The following is an 11,772-nucleotide window of genomic DNA, read 5'->3' as shown; positions in this document are numbered from 1 at the left end:
ATTCATCATTTCATGAACGATTTTGAATAAAAAAGATAGCTATTAATTTTGAAGCAGTTAATTTTCGGTAAATATTGTTTCTTTCTCTCAGTTAGAAATGTCATATGTACATGTAGTTCTATACCGATGACTGTCTAATTTATGTGACGTCACAAGAAAAATGTTCACTGCAACGGTGAGCTAGGGGCCCGCCTTGCATTATGGGTAATATATCAGTCTTGTAGAATATATTTGTATTTCTGTTAGTCAATCTGGACTTATTGTGAAGGATTCGTTATTTGATTTGGTGAGCAAATTTCTCAGGCTGCTGACTTGCAAAATTTTGCCGCACCGAATTTTTCTCACCATTCACCTACCCTGTTTAAATTCCATTGACTCAGATATACACTACAGCTGTGGCAAACTTCCATACAGTCTTCTGTTTGTAGCCTGGTAACCATTTAGTGATATTTTATTTTATTGAAAAACACACCAAAAAAACGAACAAGAGACTGTATGATGCAAGTCTACAGCTGTTACTCCAAAGCTTGTATTCATTTTCGTTATTTGCAGAGTTCCTTTTCTGCGATTTTCCGATTTTGTCGGTGCAGTGGAGCTTTACCATAGTCTAAAAAACGAATGACGACATAACCGAGCATGTATTTTGTATGTTTCCATCCTCCCAGAAACGCTTCGCCACTGGAGGGCGTCACTTGTTTATCAAAACACGATTTTGGCCTTGCGTTTACGATTAATCGAAATTTAGTGATTGTGTCGTCATTTGTATTTAAACTCGGTTGGATTGATGCGGGTCTAATGGTGTTGCCTAGAACACACTGAGTGTAGTCAGAAATTTAATTGTTATATGACACGCGTTATTATATATGCACTATTCGGAAGTAAATGCATGTATTATCAGCACTGCCTCTGACCAAGATATAATTAACACAGAAATAAAAGATAAAATATAATCGATTAAATTATGATTCGATATAATCTAACGTGGTGATAGTCCATGTATTTTCTCATGTTTCATTGTATATATATATATACATGTATATATAATACAAACGCGCACGCATGCGCTGCTCACATGTGTATAAATAACCAGACATCGAGGTCGCAATATGGTGCTGAACTGTGTACATAGATAATTATAAACACACATCTCCTCGCTGGACATGGGATAGGTTTATATGAACGCGCTGTGTCCTGGCCAGGTATGACTATAAGATTAAGTAAACAATTATCTCTTTATTTAACTTTTATCAATGTACTGATGTCGACTTTGCTCCTAAGTTATTCATCACAATCGGCGCCGCCGCGCAGCTATCGCCACGGTCGCGATGAGCACACGGGTGAATTATTTATTTAACGAAATACCGTGGTACAAACCGTCATACATGTGTTAACACACGTGTTAGTTTTGAATTAACGCATAGAATATATTTAGTGGGGCGGTGTCGTCACTCAGTTAATCTGCATGCAGGTATTCGTGGGGGTTACAGATCACGTGATATCTATTATTATCATCACTTTTAAAGCATGTCATCATTGTAACGGTTGTTAATGTTTAAATTATAGTCTCTTACCTCACAATGACCTGCTGGGTACATTTTTAGATTGTTGGATTACATTTAGGCCAATCCGACTACCTCCCCCTCAGTTTGATATACCATTGGAGACGTACTTGATACGCAGTGTTCAACACTTACTTGTAATACGTATGGAAATACGGTTTCTATTTTTATTAACCGTGATGGGATGGATTAAATTCAACGGTACTTGACGCGCCATTATAAATGATGACCGTTTTCACTATATGCTCATTTTATTACCCGGCAACAGATGTTGCGAACACATCATCGCACCGTCACCGCTCCGCACAGATATAGAGCCCATGATTTCACGAGAATTGTGCATCTATCACCTCGTTTCAGAAATTCCATTTGAACTTGGTTGGGTGGATATGAACTAGATTACGGTATAGAATAGACCAAAATATTACGGTACTACTAGATGGTGTGTACTTAGTAACACCGAGCTAAACTCTTCCAACGCGTGTAGGCACATCGTGAGGGTACGCCTACACGGTACTGTATATATGCGCACCTAGTAACAGTTGTGGCGCCCTCACATAAATGCACGAGCATTAGGAGGAGGTATGTTTAAACACACGTGACTTGAGTCAAGCAAAAATAAAACCCATATCTACAGAATATTATTTTATTTCAATATTAAGTTTTACTGATGTTATCGTTTTTTAATGTATCAGTTTGGCGGAAATAATATACCGGGTAATAGGTGAATGTATTCTGCTATAGTCGAGCCGAGAACGACGCAAAAACCTTTTCCGTGGTAACCATGAGTAACCATTGTTGTATTACCTGCGTCACCTGTTCATTGGGTTGCCGATGGAACGTGGCCCATCGATCGACAAGTCACACGACTCTGGTGAGTATAATAGGTAATGCACAAATACGTAATCGCACGATGATGATGATGATGATGATGATGATGATGATGATGATGATGATGATGATGATGATGATGATATTTTTTATTCATATTTCCTTCCATTTCCTTACATTTTGCTCATGGACATTTACATGTTGTTGTCTTCATTTTCGACATTTTTTTTTCAAAATCCTCCAGCCCACCTGTTTAATTTTATTAAAGAATCGCTTACCTGCTTTGCATGACGTAATGCGTCACGTTAATACAACCCATTGGTTTAGAATACAATTTACCTTGATGTGTTACTATCAGTTATGCCAATTTATTCATATTTCTGCAAATACCAGATGGAGTGGATTTTCTTTATTTTTCTCGTGTTGGCATTCATCCTGGATATGACGGCCATGTATGTTTGGATTGTGGCTGAAAACAACAGCCAAAATTTTAACTGGTAAGTAACATTACAAGTATTCACCAAATGTTTTGCATCTTAGTGCTCGTGTATTGGAATGCCGACGATATATGCATATGCAGTATATTATCGTCATTGAATCAAATAAAATCGAAGGACACACAAAGAAAAAGGGCACGATTCTCTTTACCATCCTAGTAGTTTATGCACATGTAACAAGAATATGAGGTTATTACGAGGATACTTCAAAATAAGCACGAAGACAGCACAGCGGGAGTATCGACTGGAGCGCAGCGGAGATCGATGCGACGGCGTACTGTCTGAGTGCATATTTCGAGGTATACTCGTAATAACCTTATTCAGATATCTTTTCCTTCCAAGGATACATCATGGGAATGCCGAAATCCAAAACGTTTAGAACAGTATCAGCGATTTCTTTGTGTGAATTCCGGTCAAACCCTGGTGCCATGTTTTTTTTTTATTATTAGATGACTCTTACACGCGTAATCATTCCATATTTGGAATTCGAAAATATATTTGTATGTTGTTCTTCCATTTTGTCTTCAACATGTAAAATCAGCGTTTAGTTTCTTAGGTAATTCAGAGGTAATGCTGCTTTTTCAATCGAAATCCAAATATCGCAATTTATTATCAAAACTCGTCTGCTTTATGTTTTATTTAGGAGAATGTGGAACAAAACAGGAAGTTTGATTGATGCATATATTTCCTTCTTAGGCGTGTGTATATTCGTTTTTATCGTGGCTTCTATACTGACAGTGAGTATATACACTTTTCCTGTAATTCCTGTGCGCCTTCTAGTGGCTAAATAAGTCCACAACTCGCCATTGCTTTGTTTTGATATGTGGTTATCAGACAAATATCTATCATCTGTCAGAGATTTGTTACATTCTAAATACTGAATGAACAGCATTGTCGCTATGAATGACATTGCTTATATTCATCCACGAAATGTTGCCAACACAGAATCGTTCAGCACTAGATGGCGCTACCTCAAGGGAGGCATTGGTACACTCATGATTTTAACGTACATATGAATTTAACCACCGTCCCAGAACACCGGTGATTTGACCAAGGCTGCTCAGTTAAACTGAACACAACCTGTGCCATGGTACAGTGGTATTAATTTTAACAATTGTTTTTCACTGTGGAACCTGAAACATGCAGAATGTCTCTTCGCAACTGGTGCTCGTCAATGTTTTCTGAATTGAACCCCCCCCCGGGGTGGGGGTACTCACATTGAAGTGCTATATGTATATGTGCCGCCAAAAGGGGTTCCAAATTCACCACTTCTGTCTGAAAAGGAGTATCCTTTTTTTATTATTTCTGTCGGGAAAAGGGTCCATATTTTCCAAAGACTGACTTTAGGACTTGAGTGATCCAACAATCAGGAGAATGAAGCTGATTTTTCTTTCTGTAACTACATTTCGATCGTCAAAGTCCATCCCCGGGAGTCTACTTGCTTTTCCCTTGGTACCATTTATGCTTACTGTCTGGAAAGGGGTGTAACAAATCCACAGTTTGTCTGAAAAGGGGTAGGCAATTTGAGTATATTTCTGTCTGATAAGGGGTAGGGGGTTTCAAACAACCATATACACACCCCGCCAGTAAAACGTTGCCAAACCAACAAAAATACACCATTCCTATATGTTGCGCCTAGTGACGCTCATGTGACGTCAAAATGACGTAAATTTGTAAAGCAATATTGTTCAAATAAACAACTGTGTTTGGTTATGTAGTCATTCGTCACCTATATCACACAATATCTATCAAAATAGAATCTTCATTGATGAAAAACTACAGATCAAAACGACACTGAGGCTTTGAACGGCCTTCGTGTCATCCATTTACTTCATAAAAGTGCATGGCCACTGGAGGGCGCGATTTATAGAACGGGTGTATTCAAAGAGCTAGTTTGTTTGAGTCGCCAATATTTTAAAAACAAATCGCCAGCAAAGATATGCTTGATGAACATATTACAATAGAAAGCGAATTTAGACGACTGAGTGGGAGAAAGGTATATGGGCCAATTGCGAAGCGATTTATGTGTTGACTCAGTAGCAACGCTAATACGTGCTTCATAAGAACTCAGACCACTAAAGAAGTGGTCTGAGATAAGAATTACTTTGCATGACGTTAACCTCGTCAACTACAGAGGGCGCAGACACTGCAAATAGTGCTGTGCGACGCGCGCTCGTGACGCGCGTTCCGCCAATCACCACGTGCAGAAACAGTCGCGTTATTCTGTCCTTGCTTGTACATTACCCGACATATATTGGTATCAGTCATAATTTAATTACATCTGACACGTGACATTATTGTCTTTCGAAATTCAACATGTATGTATAGACGTATATCAGAATCATTCATTTAATGTCATTTTATACTTTCTGATCTACCTCTTTGAAGATACTAGCCGTTTGCCATTTTGTTATAAAACAGAAACTGTACATACATTGGCTTAACAAGGTTAGTCGAAAATATATTGTATATTATACGAGTACATAGTATGTGTGTTTTTTTGACAATTTTGATATTTCATGTCAAGACATATTTCGGATATCGATAACAGGCAGTCATAAACCCGATTATAAGATACTTCATGTATGAAAAGATGACATCGTATTTTAGGCACGATATCGATTGAAATAACTCAAAACTTTCAATTGTGTATGCTTATTATTTGGAACTGTTTTTAAGTATTATTGTACCAGTAAACGCATAGTAACATTTACATAATTTAATAATAATTGTTCAAATATATCGTCTATTTTAATTTTAGGGTTTGCTTTCAATACCTTGTTCTGTTTTTTTTATCAGATTTTGGTCCTGTTGTGTCTCTCATGTGGAATAGTGTTTATTATAGTGATCGACGTTTATTTTAGTGAGGCGTGGACCCACGCTTCCCTTTCTTTGAGTGTAAGAAATATTACTTATGTACAATCAAATATAAACAAAAACCCCTAAAAAACAATTACTAAACACCTATCATTAAATTCCTATAATCTTGCCCAACGAAGGGAAAACATTAAATATATATTGATTTATATCGCTGCCATTTAATATTTGTGAAATAACGGAATGTTCACATTTAAGTCGAAAATTTCATCTGCCTGTCATTGTTGTCCACTGGAATTAATTTGATTCCAACGTGTGATTCATACCCACAGTTTCTCGCGCCGTTTTATCAAATAGTCGCAGTGATACTCGTGACCTTCCTGTCATGGCCAGCATCGGGAGCCCTTGCCAGGCTATGGGGACGAGGTAAATTAATTCCAATTTGAATTCGTTCATCTATTTTATTCAATCATAAGTAGATATTGTGTTTTGATGCACTGGTCACGTGTTACATTACTACTTTACATGTACATACATACTTTCTGTTTCTGTATGTTGATCACACAGGTCAGGAGATTGGATGCATTATATTAACGCTGTTATACTGGATAGGGTTAATCATCTTGTATCTGTTGCCCCTGGCAATCAAAAATTGTCCATGTATATTGGAGAACGATGCATTGCCATTAAAACCCCACATATATGCAAATCGTGGTGCTGAAGAGGTAAGTATATTTATCAATATCCTTTCTGGGTTCTCGTTTAATACATTAAAACCAAGATGCTTAATTTTCTTTGCCGTAGCAAGGAAGATGGTTACAAACACACACATTATACAGCTATGAAAAACAAGACAAAAGAAAAAGTTATAAAACGTTGTGTACAGTGGTGTAATATTACTGTTACAAACGTTGTTAATATATACTTGTTAACAATTACTTGTTTCTATTGCGGGATATTTCGCGTTGTTTGTTTTGCTTACAATGACCCAGTCCAGTCATTGCTGGGACATTATTGAATGCATATTAACATAATACTAAGAATAAATTTCCCACAATGCTAATTGTTTGATTGATTATCGATGAACCAAAAGATTGTCAGTTTACCAACAGCCAATACAAAGAAATTAACATTTGCATGCCACATAAATAATGAAACAAAAGATATTTTGACAAGAATGAAATAATACATCGCTTGTTCCCTTCCAAACTGTTTGAATACGGCAATCGAATAAGGCTATGACCATACTTTTGGAATTGTCACGTTTTTGTGAAGGCGCGTGAAGACGATCACATTGGATAACATTAAGCGACCCTTTTGCCGATCCTCGTTGAAAAGTACAAGTCAAATCAACAAACGACTCTATTCTTAATTCAGACACTCTGCGAAATATTCCGACAATGTACACGTACATACGCGTTACACTTTACAGCATCGTTAAAATGACAACCAAATATAAATATATAAATATAAAAAGTAAAAGGAAGATTGCAAATGTCAATCTATTTTTAAAATGAAGTGAAATTATTAAAAAGCAAATAAAAATGTTAATAGTGAATGCGTGAAATGCGAAAAAAGTACAGAAAACGTGTAACTTTTCAAAAAGCATGGCCGTGACCCCACATGCCGTATTTTAACTTGTAACTTGTAATCCATCCTTGAAAATAATATAGACTAATCTCTCATTTGCGATATTGCTACAAACGCATTAACACTACGGGTATGTGAAGAAAAGAGAAATGGTATAATTGAGCTGGTATATGTGCGATAATTACTGTGTTAACAATTCACTAACAATCATTTTTCATCGTCGTCTATCCAATACCGACGATGTGAACGATCTTTATTTGAACTTTTTACGTCATAGAAGCGTATTGTCGCTAGAGGGCGCGGCTCATATGAAAGATGTATTGCTTGGTGATCGGGAAATGTGCATTCATGTAGTAATTTTTGTATCATTTCATTTCGTACATCGTGTAGATTGCGCCGGAGAATACTATCATATCATTCCAGCGAGCCATCGAAGAGTGTGAAATATATGGATTGAAAACAGACGTAAGAATCAGGTTTGTCACGCTGTATGTACGATAACGCTGTAGCACACAACAGGTGTGAATCGTAATTCAAAGATGAACAATAAATAATTAAATAAAGCAATGCAATATGTACTTCTTATTTTCAGGCATTCCTATCTAGCATTAAAACAAATATGAAAGTGTTTATTTAATCAAATTATAATTTCGCTTGGTTGAAATTGAATCATATTTATGAAACAAAATAACGCAATTCATGTTGATAGTGTTTACAATTTAACAGTTTGACGTTTATCTCACATACAGTTTCGATGGTGTCCCATACATACACCACGGGCGTATTCTAACAGAGACCACGAACGTTGAAGACGTATTTCCGCAACAAGCCCAAAGAGGAGCTGACCAGTTTTCTATGGCTGAACTGAAGCAGTTGGATTCTGGTTCCTGGTTTTTGCAGGTATGACAACCCCAATGACTGTGAAATATGGGTTGAGCAGGGTAGGGTCACCATGCAGACAATATTTAAACAATAATGTACGACTCTCCAACCCATAAAGCACGCTTCGTGCGACATATATGTGCGAAGCGTTAGAGTTTATAACTTATATACATCACATGGAGCTCATATCGACCACGAAGCGGTCCGATGGCTATGGCATATTAATATACGTATCACTTCTGTAGACAGACCCACACGGTAGCGTATCCAGTCTATCAACAGCCATGATTGACATATACAGTAACCAGACAATCCCAACCTTGACCGAGGTGTTGTACGTCATCAATCCTTATAACATGAGTATTTTGCTGGATGTGAAGCAACCAACAGCAGGTCATCCCTATGACAACGACTGGATCTACATTACTTTACAGGCCATATACTCAACGGGTGTGAGCGAGAATGAGGTTGTAAGTTCACTTTTATTTCTGAATAAAGTTCAATCGCCTTTATTTATTTGGTATTTGAAATATATGATTTAAGATAATAAATGTAATTGGTAATAAATTGAGATTGGCCATGTTTGTTTGTATGTTGTTGTTGTTGTTGTTTTAGGTATATTGGGATAATGATGGGGACCATGTTAATATAGCTATTCGAAGACAATCGTCATACCGAATTACGAATGAATATGTTGGTTACCCATTCGATTCGATCAGGTATAAATTATTTTTATTTTTCAGACACGCTTGAAACTTTACAAATGGTTCAGAATTCTTCTAAACATAACACTTATAATTGTTTTGATTTTTTTTAAATACAAATTTCCTATTTGCAGCGTCAACTGGCAACACAACATTAGTACGAATATTCTGTCTGTCAATACGAACTGGATTCTTTCGCTTTATTGGTGCGCTGGTGCGCCCTCTGTGACTACAAATGGATGCCAGAGAAGTACAGCACTGGAGGCGCCGCTGTGGATTTTAGTAAGTATCGAATTGCTGACATCCCACGAAGCTGATCAATTTGACGGTATTATAACCCAATTGTTCAACACGATTATAAAAAAGTTAACACATTAAAAAACATTGATTGAGAGCAACATTTGTAACAGTTCATTGATTCGTGTGTGTGAATTTTAGGTATTATGGATAAGATTGAGTATTTGAAAAAACAAAACAAAAAACTATTAACAAATGAATAATGAAATAAAATAAAATATAATTAAATTGAAACAGTACGCTGCCGTTTTCTTGGGGGGCATGGCGTCATCGGCATAACAGTCTTATTTGCATACATCAATAACTCATAAACAATGGGCCAATAGAACGCTGACTATGGTTGTAAAGTATTGATTCTACAAATGATCCCCAAATTGCCGAAATGCGGTCATTAAAATTCGTTTTTATCAATGTCTAGAAATTGTTGATACTAGTATTCATAAGATTATTTTTGATATTTGACTCTAGTACTTTTGCTAACATTGCTTGTATCGGTCATCGTCCGAATCGCACGGTTTGTTGGTGCCTACTCACTGCTGACTCCACCAACCTGTGCGGGATCAGCCTGGGTAAACGCGTATTTTATGTTAAACAAATGGCCAAGTTTGATTGGATACGCCTGTTGGAAAGGCGCCCGATCAGACGCTGTGTAGCATTGCGCGGAAAGCTAAAGAACAAAATGTCGGAAATAGCGACGTGTAGTAGTTTGAAATGGAACATCTTTGAACGCAATAAAATCACCCGTAGAGCTAAAGACACTGGTGTATTCTTTAGTGTAATTTGTAGAACGCACTGCAGCCAAGAAACTAGTTGCGTAAACTGATTGCCGATTGAACTTAGCTATTTTTCCATCTTGAATTTGCAAGGTATAATGTTCCAACTTACTGCTTTTACAGATAGATGAACGGATATGAAATCGTGCGAGTGAACATTACTGATTCGCAATTTTAGGATCTGTTTATTTTTTTGTTATTTTTATTTTAAATGCTTCTATATTTCATTGTTCATAATTTAGTAAAATAAAATAGCAGAACCGATTTCGTATATCCGTAAACAGAATGTTGTTGCTTTGAAACGTTCAATCAGGTCAGACAGCGCCCCCTGGTGTGACCTAGCCTGCGAATGGACAAATTCAAGTCGTACTACTTGTTTACGATAAACCATACCATATTGTGTTTATAAAATAGAAAATATCAAACTAAAGTACATGTATCTAAAAATACTATATTGTAAAACACAATGATATTCACATTGCCCCTTTAAAACACCATGGTCGTCACGCAGCTGTGATCGCTCCAACAAGACACTTTGCATAATAATAATGTTTTTTTTTCAATGTTGCAGAGTCCTTCTCAATATTTGACAATATGGCTGATTTTTGACTTTGTCTCTCTATTCTGGGTTATCGTAATATTTATAATTCAATTCAGGTAAGTTCGAACGGAAAATACCAAATCCGATTGCAATCTAACTAGATTATGGAAAGAGGCTAGTCAACTTTCGGTTATCCTGAAATAGTTTATTTTAGTTTTTTTTTCTTATTTATCACGGGTTTAAAGTGGAATTTTTATTTTACCAGATGCATTCAGGTCTATAAAATGCCAAAAAGTTTCAAATTTACCGGTGTTTATTTTATGACAATGATTATGATTTGTGGCGGCCATATTTGATTTTGCCAATAACTCAATAAAGTGGTTCAATTGAACTGAAAGTTCACTGCAAACGACCTTACAAAAAATGATGGATTACTTTGTGAATAAGTGGGATTTATTCAACTGGCTCGACGAAAGTTTTGCATTTGTGATATCGAGCCAAACGTTAATACTTTCGCTTCATTACATCACGCTACCAATCACTGTTACTAGTATTCAATCCGTTAAATGATGATGTCATACGAGGAGTAATAGATGATATCACATGACATTTGTTCAATTGCAGCAACAACAACAAATAAAATCAAATAAGGTAATTAGGCAAGCAAATGCAGTGATATTAACAAATGTATTATTAATTTCTTTTTAGGCGAAACAGACATAAGCGAGACGTCTACACAGACTCGTCAGAAATGTCCAAACATTGACGTATTCGTTAATTTTAAAAAAAAATGCTGCAGATTGAACAGAGCAGGGAAGCGAAGTGATGGAATGAGAAGAAATACATGTGACACGTGACAGCCTACATACATTTGTCTTCTATCCAAATAGTATATTTATTATGCAATTCGCATCTACGAGAAGTATTATTTATTGCACAGCCACAGGGATACATACAGTCAGTCGGGAAAGGCGACAATGTGTAACTATTTACAGTGAACATATAACAATATAACGATATACGACACAAGTCATCCCTAGTATAGTTTGAAACAAAATCTCGTGACGGTCCCGCGACACGTGAGAGAGGTGGGCGCGAAAATTCATACTGGTATTGATGTCCACCTAGATCCGTAAATAATATATATATATATATATATATATATATATATATATATATATATATATATATATATATATATATATATATATATATATATATATATATATATATATAACGATGTTAATGTATATAACGAAAGAGTGGTTATATTGGTTTAAA

General features: G+C 36.3%; 2 protein-coding genes across 2 annotated transcripts; both read left to right on the top strand.

The window, feature by feature from the left end:
• The first annotated feature begins 1,081 nt into the window (after positions 1 to 1,081).
• On the top strand, positions 1,082 to 3,678 carry LOC146750396 (glycerophosphodiester phosphodiesterase 2-like). The gene is made up of 4 exons (XM_085496519.1): positions 1,082 to 1,199; positions 2,255 to 2,433; positions 2,784 to 2,887; positions 3,531 to 3,678. Exons 2-4 carry the CDS (start codon positions 2,344 to 2,346, stop codon positions 3,676 to 3,678), a joined length of 342 nt encoding a protein of 113 aa, XP_085352645.1. The 5' UTR covers positions 1,082 to 1,199; positions 2,255 to 2,343.
• A 139-nt stretch (positions 3,679 to 3,817) lies between these two features.
• On the top strand, positions 3,818 to 11,524 carry LOC144364025 (glycerophosphodiester phosphodiesterase 3-like). The gene is made up of 12 exons (XM_085496516.1): positions 3,818 to 3,874; positions 5,276 to 5,335; positions 5,687 to 5,785; positions 6,037 to 6,130; positions 6,272 to 6,429; positions 7,685 to 7,770; positions 8,044 to 8,194; positions 8,422 to 8,646; positions 8,792 to 8,895; positions 9,015 to 9,162; positions 10,522 to 10,607; positions 11,200 to 11,524. The coding sequence occupies exons 1-12, from the start codon at positions 3,818 to 3,820 to the stop codon at positions 11,255 to 11,257; spliced, it is 1,326 nt and encodes a 441-aa protein (XP_085352642.1). The 3' UTR covers positions 11,258 to 11,524.
• Positions 11,525 to 11,772: the final 248 nt, after the last annotated feature.

This window comes from Saccoglossus kowalevskii, chromosome 1 (genome assembly GCF_978046115.1).
Source record: "Saccoglossus kowalevskii chromosome 1, keSacKowa6.1, whole genome shotgun sequence".
Taxonomy (NCBI): domain Eukaryota; kingdom Metazoa; phylum Hemichordata; class Enteropneusta; family Harrimaniidae; genus Saccoglossus; species Saccoglossus kowalevskii.
The sequence above is the reverse complement of the archived record's forward strand: the minus strand, read 5'-3'. Positions and strand labels throughout refer to the sequence as shown.

Excerpts from the sequence above, each read along its gene's own strand:
- LOC146750396 (XM_085496519.1), top strand. The coding sequence starts at position 2,344 with ATGAGTAACCATTGTTGTATTACCTGCGTCACCTGTTCATTGGGTTGC. Across the intron at positions 2,434-2,783 it reads CGACAAGTCACACGACTCTG|ATGGAGTGGATTTTCTTTAT; the intron begins GTGAGTATAATA and ends TGCAAATACCAG. Across the intron at positions 2,888-3,530 it reads AACAGCCAAAATTTTAACTG|GAGAATGTGGAACAAAACAG; the intron begins GTAAGTAACATT and ends TGTTTTATTTAG.
- LOC144364025 (XM_085496516.1), top strand. The coding sequence starts at position 3,818 with ATGTTGCCAACACAGAATCGTTCAGCACTAGATGGCGCTACCTCAAGG. Across the intron at positions 5,336-5,686 it reads ACATACATTGGCTTAACAAG|ATTTTGGTCCTGTTGTGTCT; the intron begins GTTAGTCGAAAA and ends TTTTTTTATCAG. Across the intron at positions 5,786-6,036 it reads ACGCTTCCCTTTCTTTGAGT|TTTCTCGCGCCGTTTTATCA; the intron begins GTAAGAAATATT and ends TCATACCCACAG.